Source organism: Rhynchophorus ferrugineus, unplaced genomic scaffold (genome assembly GCF_030347505.1).
Source record: "Rhynchophorus ferrugineus isolate W39M unplaced genomic scaffold, kcgeb_rfMv2 rfM9, whole genome shotgun sequence".
Classification (NCBI taxonomy): Eukaryota; Metazoa; Arthropoda; class Insecta; order Coleoptera; family Curculionidae; genus Rhynchophorus; species Rhynchophorus ferrugineus.
This window is the reverse complement of record NW_027472588.1, coordinates 36,223,480-36,243,351: the sequence shown is the minus strand read 5'-3', so window position 1 is coordinate 36,243,351 and position 19,872 is coordinate 36,223,480. Positions and strand designations below refer to the sequence as shown.

General features: G+C 30.3%; 1 protein-coding gene across 3 annotated transcripts in view; it reads left to right on the top strand.

Annotated features, from left to right (window-relative positions):
• ome (dipeptidyl peptidase 4 omega) overlaps positions 1 to 19,872 on the top strand; it is a 67,440-nt gene that overhangs the window by 2,794 nt on the left and 44,774 nt on the right. Inside the window, exon 1 of one of the 3 annotated variants that reach the window (XM_076414679.1) lies at positions 142 to 304. The exons of 1 other annotated variant lie outside the window; for it this stretch is intronic. In XM_076414679.1, the coding sequence (XP_076270794.1) occupies positions 233 to 304 (72 nt within the window). In that variant the 5' untranslated portion in view covers positions 142 to 232. Of the gene's footprint in view, positions 1 to 141; positions 305 to 3,355; positions 3,457 to 19,872 lie in introns of those variants that run through there. One more of the 3 variants, XM_076414680.1, reaches the window with a different exon arrangement.

The window sequence follows — 19,872 nt, the reverse complement described above, 5'->3', positions numbered from 1 at the left end:
GAACATAACCAGATGTGTTTACGATGATGTTTACGATTATCTAACATCAACAATGATGTTCAATAACCGGCAGGGCCCTGTATAATGACTCCCACCAAAAAACACGCTACCCCACCTAGCAGCATAAAGATTTCTTACTTAGTATCGCTCCGGTCGTGTCTCCGCTCAGTTGCATGTTCTTACCGGCCAAGTGTTGTATGTTTTTTCTTTCCGGTTTCGTTGGTGGTTCCTGATGATGACGGAGAGCACGACCAATTCGGTCCGTAATGGAAGTTTGGACATCGAGACGACACAGAGCAAGACGGTCAGTTATCCATCCAGCTAGTTTTTATTCAGAAATCGTTATTTATTTATTTAGACCATCTTCGGTTCTTTAACTTTCCCGGTCGATGAGTTACCGAAGGTTTTCACGCCACGAGAGTGATTTACCAGTCTCTAGAGTGTGCATCATTTCGATACAGAAAAAGAGAGAGAAAGGCGAATAATCAAAACGAATGAAATTCTAGTTTTTATTCAGGAATATTTATTTAAACCATCTGCGGTTTTTTAATCTTCCCGGCTAATGAGTAACCAAAGGTTTTCACACCGTCAGAGTAATTTACTTGTTTCTACAGTGTATGATGCACACTCCAATATAGAGAGAGATAGAAGGCCAATAATCTAGAGATTTTTTCGGGTATTTCTTCGAACTAGACGCTTGTTTACTGAAATATTTTTTTATTTATTAGGAATTGTGAGTTAATCAGATTCATTTCTATGCTTACGTTATATTCAGTTTCATTTTAAGTACTGTTTAAGTAACCAAATTAGTGAAATTCGTCAAGGAATGGATTTTAAAATATCCACAAAAATTAACAACGCCTGGGAATCGTTGTCAAATATTTCTGACTGTTAATTTTTACAAGTCTCATTATATTCTTCTTAAAAAAATCATAGAGTTGTTTATAATTACAAGTCAGCTGTAAAAATGTTGAAATTGTTGTAACATAAGTACAGCATATTTGTATATATTAGAACATCATGAACTAATTTTATGGTGCTTGATTATATTACTGATTGATATAATTACAATGATTGTGTATCTTTCTATATAACTTCTGGTGTATTTATTTATCTAACTGCTTAATTTTAATTTTATCTCAATTATTGATATAACATGGTTTCACCGGCGTCCATTAAATTGAATGAATATTTTTTCAAGCTACACGTTTATTTATTAAAATTACACGTAGTATGGACATGTATTTGATTGTGAGATAAGTGACATATATTTTTCAAAGTACTCATTTACATATTTATTCAGTCTATTTATGTTTATACCGAGTATTCTTCAGTAACTATTTGAATATTTATTTAATAGTATCGAGCAATTGAAGGTACTAATATGCAAGTTTTGTTTCAACATTTCAAACATTTAACTTATTTAATGTATTACTCGATTTATCTTTATAATAGGTAGGTAATTATGGACTGTCGCAAACTGATACCAATTTGAGAGATAAACATTTACATTAATATACAAAAATAGTTCGTATAATAGTAATTTTGTTTATACTAAAATAAAGTTTCATTTGTGTTAATATTTAAAATATATTAATTTCTAACCGAAAGAAAACATAGTATGATATATAAAGATAAAAATTAGTTTACTATTTTCAAGTAACTTCTTTTTTATAATAACTTTTTATCAATATAATTATATTAGGTTTATAAATTAGTTTTAAAGGATTTTAAAAAGATGTAATGTAAATGAGGCTTCAACATCCTTTGATACATCTATAATCCTGATGATATAGCCCTTTAAAATTAATTTATTGGCCTGATAATATTTAAAATTTACTTTTAATATATAATAGAACTGTTGAAAATGCATTTGTTTTAATAATATTCGGCTATTAAAACTATATGTGGTAATAAACATACTAGAATTATGGAAATTAAAGTGGTACGTGTTAAAATATCAATTAGCTTTTGCTTTCTTGTTTACCAACAAACAATAGCTAAAATATGAATATTTATTTTTAACACTCTTTACTAGTACTATATTTTAAATTTCGTAGAAAACTATTGCGAGCACAAATAAGTTCGGCACATACATATGTTTGTACCAAAAATGTATTAGTTTCAAAAAACAATACAAATGGACAGATCAATCAAAGTATTGTTTATCGCGGCCTACTGTTCTTTCTCACCTTTCAATCAATTTTCGCATTCCATCTCGAAGAAAACCTCTCACCTGTTCAGGCCATTGAACTTGAAAGACAATTTTTGATTTCTGCGAAAGAAATTAACCATATTTTCTTGATTTCGATGTTAAATTTACTCAAGATAATTTGGTTCTCTTAAAACAGATTTACCATACACTTTTATAAGTAATTGTTGTCCCAAAACGTAAATAATTATAAAGAGAAAAAAGATGCTAATAGAGATTTTTTAATATTTTAAGGTTATGTTGTTGATATATGTCTAATTTTATGATGTGACGTTTTTTTTTAACATTTTTAAAGTAATTTATTTGTGGCGTCATCTTTTGTAGATATACTTAGATATAGTCTATTCAAAGTTATTTTGTATATACGTCGTCTAAATTTGTGACGTCAAAATGTCGCCATGTTGCCGCATCAACTCTGAGTTTTAGTACAGTTTGGCTTTAACATACAACAAAATTATAATCTAAATAAAATAACTGCACAAAAATGTTATCAAATATAATTTATTTTAACATTATAGTACATCTAAAACTACAGTTAATTGTACGGCCACAATAGTTTATAGGTTAGAGTTATAACCTCTTATCATTATTGCTTTAAAGTATTCTGCATACGTCTGACAACTGGACGACTTTGATAGGCTCAATCGTTTACGTGTTTGATCTAATCAGACAGGATTTTGTCTCTTTTTAACTAAAATAAAATGAGAAGGAAAATATTGTCTGATTCTAAAACGAATTCACAAATTGGGACAGGCAATACATTAAACATCTTTATGACGTATGGACAAAAAACTTTGAATAGACTCTATTTTAAATTACGTTCCTTTAAAAAATATAAATCATAATTTGCAAAATAATAATTGAATATCTTATTTAAATTCTTACTATTTGAGAAATCATAATGACAAATATTGCTTCAATTATTTGTAATACATATGTATCGATTATATTTAGTTATTTGATTAATATATTAAATTGGACGAAGACAAGTTGGATTATAGATAAGAATAAAACAAATTAATATGCAGTCGCTTTGGCATGGCCATTCGGAACACTAGCCTAATATACGTTTAACAATGCAGAGGCAAATCTATTAATAAGCCTGAAATAGATCGTGTAAAACCAGCAGTCAGTTCATTACAATTATTACATATTATCAGATTCTGTATAAGCTGCAGTATCAGTGATTTCTATTGTTTTTCATTGTGACTGAAGAAATAATGGAAGCCATGCAGATTAGTCAGGTAATACTACCTAAAAAATATAAAATATAAAGATGTATTTGAAATATAAAACAGCTATACTCATGATAGATGTGTGGATATATTCAATTATCGGAAACTATGATTCTTTTAAAGTTTAGTTTATTTTTAACAGTATTATGATATAAATAAACAGCAATATAGTAATGTTACAAAAATACTTCAGAAACAGTGTATCTTTATTATTGGAATAATCATACTCATAATGTATTTATATATTATGAGTGTGAAATATTGTTAACAGTTTGTTATTGTAAAATTGACTGCAACAATTATAACAAAAATATTTTTACAAAAAAACAATGAACCGACTTCGAAAAATAAATAACGGACTCACTAAAATGTAAAAAAATCAAACTTACAATAAAAATCAGTTCGAATTCGGTACCGAGCCTAAACAGTTATATTATATTAGATTTGTTTTGTTCCCTTTTAATTTTGGGTTTATGACATACAATTATATTATTATTTTTATACTGTTTGAGGGCTCGGCACCGACTTCAAACTGATTTTTATTGTAAGTTTGATTTTTTTTACGTTGTAGTGAGTTCCTTAATAGTTTTTTGAAATCGGTTCAATGTTTTTTTGTAAAAATATTTTATTTTTCTCTTTTCGGTGTTAACATTTACTCAATAAATTACGTAGTTATTTTATTAAGTATTATAATGAATAGCCCAATTAAAACTACAGCCCGCATGAGGAAAAATAGGAATAAAGAAACAATGATTGAAGATAAGGAATGCTTTAGACAATGGGGCCAGCTGCCTCTAGGTCACCCAGTCTAGGTGATTTGACAAATGTTCCAACCAAACGAAGAAAAAGAAAGTTGCTACTTTGTTGGGAATCGAACCCGCGACCTCCGCGCATGAGCTTAACAGTTTTTTTAACACTTACAGTTAGAACAACTGTTACACAATAGAAACAGTTGTCTACCGTGCTTCTACGACTTCTCATATGATATGGTTAGTGCTTAAAAAGCAAACTGAATAGCTTTTAGAAGTCACATCAGTTCAGCAATAACATTATACACAAATATCCGATTATTTTAATGATAAAAAGTATGTGAAAATATTGTACGAGCCTTTGAAATTTGAGTTTTTCCTTGGATTTACCCCCTTCCCCGCTCTGATCCTAAGTTGGTTCCAATGGAATCACCTCGGACGGAGAAATCCTAGAATCACCTCCTTTTTTGATTTGATCTCTGAGATTTTGAAAGAATTATTTAGAGTTAGTATCATATATTTTACATAATTATTGTCCATGGAGAGTTAGGATTTTCCGTTAAGTGATGCTAGACCAAAAGTCATGAGTCATTGATCGGAACAAGTGGCACTTCGAAGGAGCAATGATAGATACGGTGAAGCGTTCAATTTAAACATTTTCACGATGGATTTTTCAAGATATCGTGGAAATGTTTTGGTTCTATTATGTACATAGTTATAGAGTTTGAATAATAATCAGTAAAATTAGTGTATCTAACTGTTTGAGAATCTAGGTTATTTATTAGATTTAGTTCCCTCGGATTTCTAGCACACCCACAAAAAAAAAACGCGAAAATGATTATAATAAACGTAGGGCTAAATAAGAAATGAAATATGAGGGTCACTTTTCCTTTCAATGAATTTACTGAACAACTATAGTTTATTCACAGTTATTTTGTAGATACGTCATTTAAATTCGTGACGTCAAAACGTCGCAATGTTGAGTTTTAGTTCAGTTAGGCTTTGATATACAACAACCTTATAACCTAAATAAAATAATTGAACAAAAATGTTATCAAATATAATTTATTTTAACATTATATTACATCTAAAAATTATAGTTAATTATATAGCCATAATAGTTTATAGGTTAGAGTTAATGACATCTTCTCACTATTACTTTCAAGAATATTTAATAAGTCTGACAACCGGACGACTTTGATAGGTTCATTCGCTTACGTGTTTGAGCTAATCAGATAGCATTGTATCTCTTTTTAAGTAGAATAAAATGAGAAGGAAAATATTGTCTGATTCTGAAACGAATTTACAAATTGCGGCAGGCAATACATTAAATATCTTGATGACATATGTCCAAAAAAACTTTGAATAGACTACATATAGGTTTCATAACAATTTAATAATAACTTATAGGACAATTACAATATTTGAAATAGAAGACCACCATTGTACGTTGATGTAAGTTATTAAATAATTTTTATTTATTGACGAAAGAATTAGAAACATGACGAAATAATAAAAAAGTATTTTCATGTTTTATTATGAATCGAGTAAAAGTCATGACCTTCTTAGATGCATTATTAATTCTCACGTTTTATTTATGTTCCAATTTTTCACAAAGAAATTGTGTTTCGAAACAATGTAACTTTTATTTCTTGTTCGCTATACATCTCCATGTAGTTTCTACGAACATTTAGCAACTTAAATTATAGATTAAAAAATATTATATACATATATATATATATATATATATATATATATATATATATATATATATATATATATATCTTTTTAATTGTTAAAATGTAAATGTTGTTTCTTAATGATATTGCGACAAAACTTAAATCCATTTGTGCGGAATGTTTTTTTCCTTTACATTTTTAAGTTAAGTTGTTAAGCTTCGGTTTCGTTCTTCTGGAAGTTGAAATATAAAAATGGTGTCGAATTTTTATGCTACTGTTACAGTAAAAATAATTAAAAATAATGAAATAATGGGACTCGTATGTATTGCTCAGTTTATATTCCAAGTCTTGTAAGTTATACTTCAGTATATTATATGTTTTGTTCCTCGATCATCAACAAACAACAAACTATCGGTGAAAATATGATCTCTGAATATTAACAAGAATTTTGACCAGACAATATAAATATACTGCGACCAAAAATAACAATAGAACTCAACACTAACTTGAGTAATAATGTTTAGACAAAAATAGTATGGTGGGAGCTTCGCAAAACTAACATTTATGGAAGAGCTACTATTGTGAAACCGTTTATAACTGAAGCCAACACTACGCTGCGAAAGAAGTAGTACAAGGATCAGAAAATCTAGACACTTACTTTCACTACATTCACACTACTTTCTTACAAATAGTGGGGTTTATAGTGTAAAACCGCAAAAGAAACCTCCGAACTGTCTGATTCCTGCAATCAAGCATGGAGGAGGTTAACTTATGATTTAGCTCGTCATTCTCATTCACACACTAGCCGGATTACTGCGAATAAATATCTTGACATAATGACGACCGTATTACTGTCAAAAACTGCAATATTCCAAGATGATAATGCGTCCATACACACAGTTTAAAGGCTTCGCTCTTGGTTTGAAGTGCATTAGAATATGATCAAACATCTTCAGAGAAGGAGCTTTAGAGCAGACAATAAGGAGTATATTTCCATCTTCAACATCATCGAAGAACTTGGCGGATTTGGTACAAGAATCGAACAACATTCCGTTGGCAATTATTTAGACACTCTATGAACCTATTCTTCGAAGAATTACAGCTGTTGGTGGACCAACACCTTATTAATAAATAAATATTGTGTATACGTCAGGTGTTCATATAATTTTTTCCTTCCCCTGTAAATCTTCGGTCTTACGTAACACTTCTTCATATTGTATAATTACCTATCAAGCATTTTATTCATCAAAGCCGCCGATTTTTTTAAATTAAAAAAAAACCAATTAATAATCTACATTCACGATACAATGTTAATTCTATGATTAAGAGATGTTATGTCTCGGTTACAAGTTGAAAGCAGATCGTACACCAATAAATTAAAACAGGTGAATTGCCTTGAAATTTTTTACTAGGCTATTACGGAATTATTATCAATTATTAATAGGTAAACTAGGTAAACGTAGGTAAACGTAAACGTAAAGGGTGTCTCAAAATGTATACTTGATTTGAACTTGCCACTATTTGTGTGTTTGTTGGTTTAGGGTGAGTAAAAAATGGATCATTATATGAGATAACATTTTAACTGTCCTTTTTTTTTTAAATATTTTAAAGTCTCCTTTTTACCAACGGGGGTTTATCTGGACTGGACCTACAGTTTAACGTATATTCCAAACCACGGGCCTTGGCATTAAGCCTACCGACTGGCTAGTGACCAACTTTGAGACCATCCCTGAAGACATCCAGTCTTACACAGCCTGGTTACTGGCGTGACTGAGATGGTTATTTCTTGTCAGATTTTCCATTGTTGCCTAAGACATTTACAATTAAAATTACAAACATAAAGTACTTCCAGTAGGATGACCGTCCTGTCGCCTTGACCACTGCGCCAACGAAGCCGGCTTTTTAATTGTTGAATAATATTTCAATAAACAATAAAAGTTTGGTGTTTACCTCTTCATTTCTACATGTTTTTTTCTAAGTTGCATGATATTAATGTAAAGAATAAAAAGATTTGTCTAGAGCATGTTCTCTCTTTCTAAACTTGCTCAAGGATGCGATGAATTTCCGAAATATTTTCTTTACAGGTCCCTATAATGATAATTTAAACTAATCAATGAAATGCAGCGAAATGACATTCTGGAATTAAATGTATTAAGTTAACACTCTATAGTCTATTCAAAGTGTTTTTATATATACGTCATCAAGATGTTTTATATATTTAATTTAAAAAATGCTGACCGGTAAGAAATTTCGCTCGCATAAAGAGGTTATCGCTGAAAAAAGGCAAAAGATAAACTTTTCTACAAAAGTGGTATTGAAATGTTAGAGCGGCGTTGGAATGATTGTGTGGCTCTTGATGAAGACAACGTTAATGAAAAAGCCAATTTCGAATAAAAAAAGCGTTTTCTTTGTTACGCCCGGGATTTTTGATCCCATGTGTTATTAATGCAAAATATGTTAGACGTTGAGTCGAATTAGCAGGTCATAGTGGTTGCCCTTTAATTCAATTACATCACTATGTATTTGTGGTACGTATTATATATAGTGTATTCAAAGTTTCGTTATACGTACGTCATCAAGTTGTTTAATTTATTGGCTGCCGCAATTTGTAAATTCGTTTCAGATCATGTTCCTTCTCATTTTATTCTAATTAAAAAGAGACACTGCTATCTGATTAGTGTGAACACGTAAACGAATGAGCCTGTCAAAGTCATCCGGCTGTCAGACGTATACACAATTCTTGAAAGCAATAGTGATAAGAGGTTATAACTCTAACCTATAAACTATTATGGCTGTATAATTAACTGTAGTTTTTAGATGTATTATAATGTTACAATGAACTATGTTTGATAATATTTTTGTTCAATTATTTTATTTAGATTAGAATTTTTTTATATGTCAAAGCCAAACTGAACTAAAACTCAGAGTTGATGCGGCAACATTTCGACGTTTTGACGTAACAAATTTAGATTACGTATGTACAAAAATGTACGTATCTTGATAAACGAATTGCAATGACAGAATCTGTACACTTGCTTCGGTGTTTGACGTATATCAATTAATTCGTTTTATGAAATATGTAATAACCATGCTATATTTCTTGAGTTAACAAAACATTTTATACATTTTTATTTTCCATACTTTTAAAAAGTGTTTGTATAAAAATAGAGCAACTGAAATAATCTAAAAGGAATTCAGATAACTCGTTGCATTTATTTTAATCATTATTAATGATATTTAATGATGTAATCCTTCTCGTATTAACAGCTCACAAAACGATCGACCGATAATGGGTATTTCTACTAAATTGGTGTTGAAAATATTCTTTGTTAAGTGTAAATATTAATATATTCAACGCCGTAGGCATTTCGGGATTTGACACGAAACTGTTTATGTCTTTCACGGGTTCCAGTTACGCTATTTCGATCTGGAAAGCCTTTCGTGCTGGATATATTGTTTTTATATTGTTTGCGTTCCAATAGGTCGTCTATCAGATCGCTTATTATAATGCCGTTTTAATCGAATATCATTTTAGGCACTTTCTCTCGGTCGTCTAGCTTTTGTTGCTATCTTTATTAATTTTGAAGCATATTCACCTGAGTTTATCAGTGACATACATGTTTTATCAAATACCCTTTTTCGTTTGTGCATTTTTCTCATACACTGAGCTTTTAAAAAATTAAAATGATACATTTTTGGTTTAACCATTAATAAAAGGGTCTTTTTATTTTAGGTAAATTTTAATTATTTTAACACACTTTTTCTAGCTTAAGTTTTTTAATAGATTTTTCAAGCTATTACAACATTTTAAAGTTCTTAAATAAAAGGTGAACTTCATCAAGATAAGTATTTGCTCTAACATTTGCATCTTCTGACTCATGTTGTTTCATGGCATTCAAGTATTTTATATGATTTACTTTAATAGATGGCTTTAATGTGGCTGAAACTAGAATTTAATTTAATAACCATTCTATGTTATTCTAAAAACATTATATGATTCTTTTAATCAGGCCTGATGGTATTTTATCCTTATACTTTTTAGAGGGTTTAAACAATAATATAAACTATTATTTTAACAATTTTTATGAGAAATATTTAGGTATATATATATATATATATATATATATATATATATATATATATATATTATACATCATTTCTCTAATTTTCATATTTTACTTGAATAATAAATACAAAATAGACAATGAAAAAAGTTAATTTTGTATTGATATTCTACGTTAAATTCAATAAAAAAGAAATGAATTATGCAGACTTTCTTTGGAAATGTCGACCTGTCGCAAATTCTCGTCCCTTTCTTTGCCCTTTTCCCTTTTTTTCCTTGATCGTTTGGGTTTTGTTTAACAACAGTATTGTTTAATTATCGAGTATTTTAATTTTTTACATACATTTTTATGTGGTAATGTGGCACTTTTCGTTTTCAAGAAAATTATTTAACGAAATCAGTTTTAAAACAATATTTAAATTGTTGAAAACATAATCTGAATTGACAGTATTACTGTAAGTTCTGTTCGTCAACTGTTCTTCTATTTTGTTCCCTAAAAATCCATATATCCTGTCCCTTCGAAATTTTTAAAAGGGAACGCAGAATCCCTAGGCAGTTTTCACAATAGGCGTTTAGGTAAATAAAACGTTATTTCGCCACACATATAATAAAATCTGTTGAACGAATTTAAACATTTCAATGGTATATTGATGTAACAAAATATTCTGAATTAATTACTATAAAAATACTACGAAACCCAGTACTGCAGCAACAGTGTTACTATTAATAACCTTCAAACACCGAGATGATTAGTATTTTGACAGTTATCAGGTGCGCCAATACCGAAAAACAAATTCCCTATAGACCGAAGGTGTAAAATATAGAAAGTGTCACTTGTATATGTAAAATTAAAGCTTATCAGAATTGAATAAATGAAAATATGCAAGATAAAATGAGAATAAAATTTAAAATAGTACTAAAATATGAAAATAGGTTATTTTTCATTTATTTGATAAATATTTTCGTTTACAAAGTCAAACAACAGTGTTGTCAAATGGTTTATCCATAAAGTGCTTTCCTCGTCTTTGCTATTAAAATTAAGCTTTTATCATTGTTCAATGTTTTCTCGAACTAACTATCTTGAGTAGCTATCTATGCGGCTGTTCACTTACCTAACAAATCAGCGATAGGTTTGTTTATTCTGTGGATTAGGAATGTGTTTTGAATATGTACATTTACAACATTTTAATTACAACATAATAATTGATAGATTAGAATCAAATCTTCGATCTTGTCAAATCCATAGAACCGAGATATTGAGGATTTAAAACATTAAAAGCGTCACGACATGGGATTTTAGAGATAATATTGACAAGCTTAAACTATCATGATTTATATAGTTTAATTCATAGATTCAGTTAATTGATAGATTAAATCTAATTCATAGATTAAATTATAGATAATAAATGTATGCATTATATCGCAATAATTCATTCTAATATGGGTTTAATGAATTAAGAGTGATTATTCTATAGATATTATCGCGATGTAAAATATATTTTCGTATTTAAAAACCTTTTCCAGAATCTTTTGTTGTGTTATCATATCTAACATATCTAACATATGCTTTTAAAACTTGTATCATTTTAAAGGCAATATCTGGAGTTCCATTAAACCTCTTCGTGGGTTATTTTGACACTATTTAAATGCTATATTTCCTAACAGTGTATAAAATGATTCCTAAATTTTCTATGGATACTTCCCTAACTAACAGTTATCTCTGAAATAATTGTAATATTTTATGTTTATAATGAACGAACTATTCAAACTGTTTTTATACTTTTCATAAACTTAATCTCGAATGAAACTATCACCAAGGCGATCTTGATTCGTCATCCGCTTCGTATGTAGACACTTTCTTTTCGGTGAATCCAACATTATATTGTTTTAATTTTTTTGAGAGATTTAGTAACCATACTAATATTGAGTGTAACTACAACACGCTAAAAATATAATTAGAATATTAATAGAATATTTAATAGTCTCTATACTTTACTGGGCCCCAATTACCTTGTCCCTGTTCGAAGGTATTGATTGGAACAAAAACCTTATCCAACCTATCTACTACACGTATTTTATATTCAACTGTTTAGCTTAATACCTACTTAAACCTATTTATCTTTTTATAATATTATTTTAACTACTCAATCCCGCAATCTCACAGTTCTAACTGAACGCTCTAACCACTATACCATAGAGACAATTGCCCGTAATATTTCTATGGCTTCTCATATGCTATGGTTAGTGCTTATAAAGCTTAAAAAATGGCTTTTGCACTGAATGACTTTGGTAAGCAAACCCTTACTAAAAAATTACTCAAAATCCCATGAAGGGTATAGCGGTCATCAGCTTACCTAATGACTTCAAAGTATAGAATTAGCTGTCTGTACATCCCCATAATATTTAAAGATATATCCTCTAACTCCTAACCATTGAGGAGTTGTGTCTTCCGCCACATCAGCTCAAAAATAACATTATATACAAATATCTGATTATTTTACATAAATAAATATGTGAAAATATTGTGTGCAAACGTGCCTTTGAAATTTAAGATTTTCCCTCGATTTCCCCAGATTCAGCCATCAGATCCTCACTTGGTTCAAATGGGACCACCTCGGAAGTGCACTTTTTCGAATAAAAAAAGAATTTTGAAAGTCGGTGCATAATTGACGGAAAAATCGGCAAAAATACATAAAAGAAAATATAGAGTCCTTTCCTTTTTTGAAATCGGTTAAAAACAAGTAAAGCGCCAAAACTATCACTAATTTACAGTTCAACAACACCACAAAAAGTTATTGGAATTAGAAAATTCGAATCTGATACAGATATCCTAACAAATGTTAACGTAACAATTCTTTATTCAGGTGGCGTTTTAAATATGTGAAATAATCGGAAGACGATCATTTCACCGCTTGTCCCACGAGTAAAATATAAAACTGACCACTTTCACCGGTCGGAAACAGCTTACGTGCCCAGACGTAGGTATAGCCGCATAAAAGCGATATCTGTCTTAAATGGAAGCCGGTCGCTGGTTTCATTCAGCCTAATGTATGATACTACCGGACGTCGTCTTTAATTCGATAACAATATGATATTTTACTCACTCATTTTTCGTAATCTATTTCGGCATCGGTATTTGCATGTCAAATGCGCGTAGATGCAGAACCGTTATAGCGCTCTAATGTTATTATTCCGAGCAAATTACTCTTGTCTATTCACGGGCATTGTTGGACAGCGATAGGTTTCGTTGAGTTTTTGTCGCGTTTAATTTAGAGTTGTTATTCGACAAGAACACGTCTGAGGCAATGATTAATATCAATAAAATTTAATAAACCGTATTTTGGTTATGTCTAAACAGGTGTCCTCTGCTCTTTATTTGAAAGAAATCTCTTATTGTGGGGACACTTTTTAGGTATTCTTTAAACGAGGTTTTATCTGGCGAGGGACCAACTTAGAAATCATCCCAGAAGTCATCCGGTCTTACCCAGCCTGGTTACTGGCCTGACTCGAATCATTTTCCTTGTAGGATTTTGCACTCTTACCTTCACATTCAAAAATATTAAACAATCACAAACATACATTTACGACCAGTAGGATTCGAACCCTTCTATCTCAGTAGTAGGTGGACCGTCCTGTCGCCTTTACCACTGCGCCAACCAAGCCGGCTTTAGGTATTTTTGTTTATGATATCCAAACAAATATTTTCGACACAATTGTCAATATAGAAATTATCAGTGTGCGAACCCACTTGCTTATTTACTTACTTAAATTGAACAACAAAAGAAACCGTACTTGTACTTGTAACATTTGCCGACGACACAGTTATTATGACAAACGATATATCTCTGCCTAAGGCTGTAGAAAAAGTATAAGTAGCAGTGAATAGGATCTGCAAACAAACTAGAGACTGGAAAATACAGCTCAATAGTTCCAAATCTGTCCATGTTGATTTTGCGTTGCGACGAAATGACAAAAATCTATTTTCATCACTCGACGGATACCCGATTCTTCAAGCAGAATCAGCTAAATACCTTGTCATACTTATACTTGTTCAATATTTGTGAATGCCCTAGGTAAGAGTGCAAAATCCTACAAGGAAAATGATTCGAGTCAGGCCAGTAACCAGGCTAGGTAAGACCGGATGACTTCTGGGATGATTTCTAAGTTAGTCCCTCGTCAGTCGATGTCACTGGTAGGCTAAATTGACATCATGTTAAACAAAAAGCAGGGCAGATCAGACTTAAAATCAAGCAACTGTACTGGTTAATCGAAAGTTACTCTCAACTTGGCGTCAATCACAAAACCAATTTTAACCTAAGGGGTGCAAATATGGGGTTGCACTAAAACATCAGACCAACTAGTAATCCAATATACCCAAAACAAAGTTCTAGGATTAATTACCAATGCTTATCGCTACGTAACCAACGAAGAGCTGCATAATGACCTCAAAATCAAATGGATATAGGAAGTGAGCCAAGATTTCACCAAAAATGTGAAATAAGATTGCTAAATCATGGCAACGTGGAAGCAATGCAGCTACTGGATAACACGCAGGAAATCAGAAGATTGAAACGAACTAAACCACTCGAACAGTTCAGTGTATAAGTGTATTCTTAAACTTTAGCTTAGGTAGTTTAATTTTATTTGAATTTGGGAAATACATTCTGATGTACCATGTTAATCCCGTACTCACCTTGCTTGTATATTAATAAAAGTACAACAAAACAGCAATGACAAATTAATTTGTAAATTAAGATTATACTAAGCAAATCTAATGTAAGATATAATTAATAAAAATAGAGAAATTTGAGATCATTTAATATTTTCGTAAAATCGTAATCTGAGGGTAGAGTCTTTAATACCTTAACCGATCGGATGTCTACTAATAATACTGCTATATACGCTGATACAGATGTTGACGCTTCCAGCATTCTTCTTGAAATAGTCCATAGTTCACAATTTAGAGCCCATATGGCTTGCAAATTAATTAAGATAAAATATTTTTAACAAAAAAATAGAAACGACGACGAAAAAATAAGTAAGGAGCTCACTAAAAATTAAGAAATAATCAAACTTAGATTTTTAACACAAAAAAACATTTTAAAATAAAATATGTACATAATTATCATTGTAATAACTGAATAAAAATAAACAAAAACCTTATTTAAGCTATCTATCAATTGTATTTTATATTCTATTATATACACATAATTTAGCTTAATAGCTACTTAAGCCTATTTATATTATATCTATTATATATCTGTTTACAATATTATTTTAACTACCATCAACTGATCACTTTGACGTCGGTACTGTGAAGTTAATTATGGCATAATTTTTCTCTTTTTGATTACTTTAGCTCTGTTTTTATTTATTGATACTGGCCCATGGTCTATTGTTGCAGCTTATAGGAGGGATAGGTGTCATAGGGTTCTTAATCTTCTTGGTTGTTTTCCAGAGTGAGTAATAGGGCTTTGATTATGCTGATAGCTCTTGCGGATAGAAATTAATTGATTCTTCTTCATTTTGTTTGTAGAATTCCTTGTTTGTTGTCTCCTCCGCTTGGCTTTTCTTTATTTCTTTAACTAGTTCTCATATCTGGTTGGATATCTTACACCTTTAATCATTTGTGTTTTTGTCATGTCTGTATTAAACTGTTTTAGGCTTCTTGTAGCTGCTCTGTCGTTTTGCGACTGACTTTTGAATTGATGTTTTACTTAAAGTTAATTCTAAAGTACCCCCTAGCAGTAGTTTTGGTAGTAATGACATTTCTATTTACCCTTTTTATTATAATTTCACTGAGAGCTAATATAATGGTTGAATGATCAGAGTTTAAACGAAAATTTTCTTGTTTGGTTTATTATTTGTTTCTTGTAATAAAAAATCTAGTAGATAAAAGATTTTACAGTCAGTAAGCTAATATGTGGGAATACCTGCTTAATGGTAATTATAGCTCCTTCCTTGTTTTAGTTATTTGCCTTTACTTATGGTTAGTATAGATTCCTAGTTCATATACTCGAAAGTCGAAAATATTTGCTTGCTACTTATAACATTAGTGTTTGTTCTCATTGACCTCCATTGTCGATTAGTCTCTTTTTACCAACTAGGGCTTTATCTATCTATAAAGCTTATCGACTGGCGAGTGATCAACTTTAAAAATCATCCCAGAAGATATCCGGTCTTACTATCACAAATATAAAGTTATGACCATGCCTCAGCAGGATTTGATGCCCCCGGCTATCCCAACAGTAGAAGGACCTAGCCGCCTTTAATAAAAGTTGATATAAACAAGACTTATTTGTTGCATATAACTGCCTAGATAAAATAATGGACAATATTTTAATTGAAATATAGCTCATTTTCTGATGATAAATTATTTATTTTATTATTAACTGTACAATTATGTCTTAATGTATTGATTAGTACACCCACTTACATTTATTATTACCGTTGTATGTGGGTACATAAAGTAGATCATTGAAAATATGTCTCTTAAGACACATGTTTAATAGTTAGTTAATTTTAAATAAAAATCGAAATTTAAACAACTATGTTATTGAACTTTTCTTGAATTCTCATATGTGAATTTGTCAGAAATCATGGTGACTACGAAGAAACAATAAATATACTTTCAAGTTTGCTGTCGACCTTGATTGTAATTTCTTAATAAATTTCTATGTTGTTCAAACATATTTTTAACGAATAATTATAACAAATTTACTTATTACTTATAATATTGTCGTAAAATATTCGAGTTTGCAATCGGCCTTGATCGTAATTTCTTAATGATCAGTTATGCTCATAAATTTCTAGCATGAATTTCAAAAAGGTAATTATAATTAAATTTATAAGAGAGCATCATTGTTGTTCTATTTATTACTGCTTATTTTCGTCAAGTAAAAGTATCGTTTATATTGGGCCTGTTGTAAAAAAATAATGGGATGTTTTTTTATTCATGTATCTTATATTGTACAAATATGTATGTTTAATCGTAATATGCTCATGAAATGATTGATGAAAAACTTCTGTGATTTCTGGTTAAAAGACCGTTTGAAAAGGTCTTTTAAAAATTTATTGAAAAGAGATATCTATAAGAGATAGTTTGCAGAGATTGAATTACGTGATGGTGTGGGGGTAGATACCTAAAAAGTCCTCAATCAAGCAATATCGCAATTTTTAGTACGTTATGGAAAGTATGTAGAAAATAATTGGAATCGCTTGGTTAGGCACTTTGATGAATATATCATGTATAAAGTCCAAACATTAACTTGTTCCAATATCTGTAGAACTTTGAATATTCAATAAATCCACTCGATTTATAATCGTATTATGAATCTTTAAAAATAACTTCTTATTAAAAATCTTTAGATAGAATCATAGCTCTACCAGAAAAAGAGAGAAGGAGCGTTAATAATCATGAGGTATATATCATATTAGTGTTAAAAATTACATAATTTTCTGCAAATTTATTTCATATAAAAAATTAACAAGAAACAATATAAAAAGTTATAAAATATAATAAGCGATATTTTTTAATTGTACCATAACAAAACCAAATATTGCAGCAAAAGCTGTGCAAATTTATACATATCGGCTTAAGCTTAATGATGATACTGTTATTTTCAACTATACTTATCATAACGTCACTAACAGATATCAGTGGCTCCTAGTGATTACTGCAAATACAAGTTATTTAATAAACAAATAGAAAAAAACATTAGAACTAGTTTAATAATTACGACCATTTGACACTTGTTTTCTGTGGCATAGCTTCTGAAAACAATATTGCTGATTGAACGATTTGAAATTGACCTTAACATCATTCGTACTGCTTTTCATATCATGCGATTTAAATAATGCGAGATAACTAATAGTGATAACGTGAATTTGTTCAAATGTGTATAGATTTATTTAGTATTATTATACAAATTTGAACAAATTTGGTAAGATCAACAGGATGTGATGTACCATATACTTCTAAAATAGTTGTTATCGTTCGCTACAATCAGTGTGATTGAAAAACAATTAGAATACGTCTTGCATACAGTCATTTTGCACGATAACATCCCAATCTTCATAGCAAAATGAACCAGAGTATAATACCATTTTCGCACATGAAAATCTCCAACAATTACGAAAATATGAGGGGGCATCCATGAAATAATATGCAGATAGCGATGGTACATAGTATAAATAAAGTATTTCTTACATTGCTTGGCAATGGCCGAGGATTCTAAACATCCTGAAATGCATGCTCTAGCTTAACAAGAAGGAACACATACTTGTTAATACTAACACACCAGTTTGGGTAATTAACAAGCTTTCAACAATTGACCAAGTCCACAGAATAACAGATGTTATTAAAAAAGTCTACGAAAGTAAAAAAGTATGCTCAGCAATATTCTTAGATGTAGCACAAGCCTTCGATAAGGCATGAAGGCCTTGTTCATAAACTACAGAAAATGTTACCAAAACAACACACCCAACTATTAAAATCGTATATTACAACCAGAATGTTTAGAGTCAAACAAGAAGAAACTTAGTCTACTATAAAAGAAGTTAAAGCAGATGTACCTCAAGGAAGTGTACTGGCTGCAATGCTTTATCTACTCTACACTTGTGATATACCACAACTAGAGAATATTACGATGGCTACATTTGCTGATGATACTGCGATTATAGCTGTCGGAGACAACATTGAAGAAGCCCCACAAAAGTTACAACAGGCCAGACAATATAAATAATTGGACACAAGCTTGAAAAATAAAAATCTGTAAATCTATGCATGAGTAGTTCACCTACAATCAGACCGTAACAATAACATTAAATAATACTATCATTCCATATAGCAACAACGCCAAATATCTCAAAATGAATCTGGATGCAAAACTTCACTGGAAGGAACATATAAAGAAGAAAATAAAAGAACTGGGATTGAAATATAGGAAATTGTACTGGCTAATTGGAAGAAAATCACAATTATCAGTACATACTAAATTGCTATTATATAAGCAAATACTGAAACCTATATGGACATACGGAGTTCAATTATGGGGATGTTCTGTAAAAAGTATACATAAACAAAATACAAATTTTTCAGAACAAAGTCCCGAGAAGCATTGGGGGCGCACCCAAATACTATAGGACTGATTACCTCCATCGAGACTTTCAGGTACATACAGTCAGTTAAGAAATCAAGAGAATTGGAAGGGGGCATGAGAAAAGACTCCATTCTCATACGAATATTGAAATATTGAACTATTGAATACCACCAGAACAAGACACAGACTCAAAAGAATAAAACCATCTGATCTTGTGTAGTGAAGTGCATATAATAAAAAAATACAGCAGTGACATGTATAAACATTATTTCCCAGAGACTAAGATAGAGCCGATAGGTCTTCGTAGTTATATACCTAGATTTAAGTTATCATAAAGACAAATTGTAGATTAGTCGGAAACGACTAGTAACAATGTAATAATTAAATAATAATAAAAAATATACTTGTTAAAAGAAGGAAACTTGGACTTAAACTAAATAAAATACGTCAAGTTATCAGTCAAGGTAAAAAAAACATTTCTTACAAATGAAAAAAATCTGAGGGACACTATTAACCACAACAAACATTTAATATTTGTTTTCATTATATATTTTTTATTACACAGACTACCGAAGTTTTAAATTTGTAATATTAGTTAGTACTATCTAATTAACATATACTACTTGTTATAAATTTGTACACTACAGACAAAAAATCAATGAATTAAATTTAACTATGAACCAAACACAGTTAAAAAAACACGCAGAAAAACTACCTGCACAAGAAATATTAGCGAGAATTAATAATAGAACTAATCAAAATATACACATTCTAAATGTGAAATTCTGATTTGATTAATATCGCAGTAAAATTTATAGCTGGGAGTGTCAGCT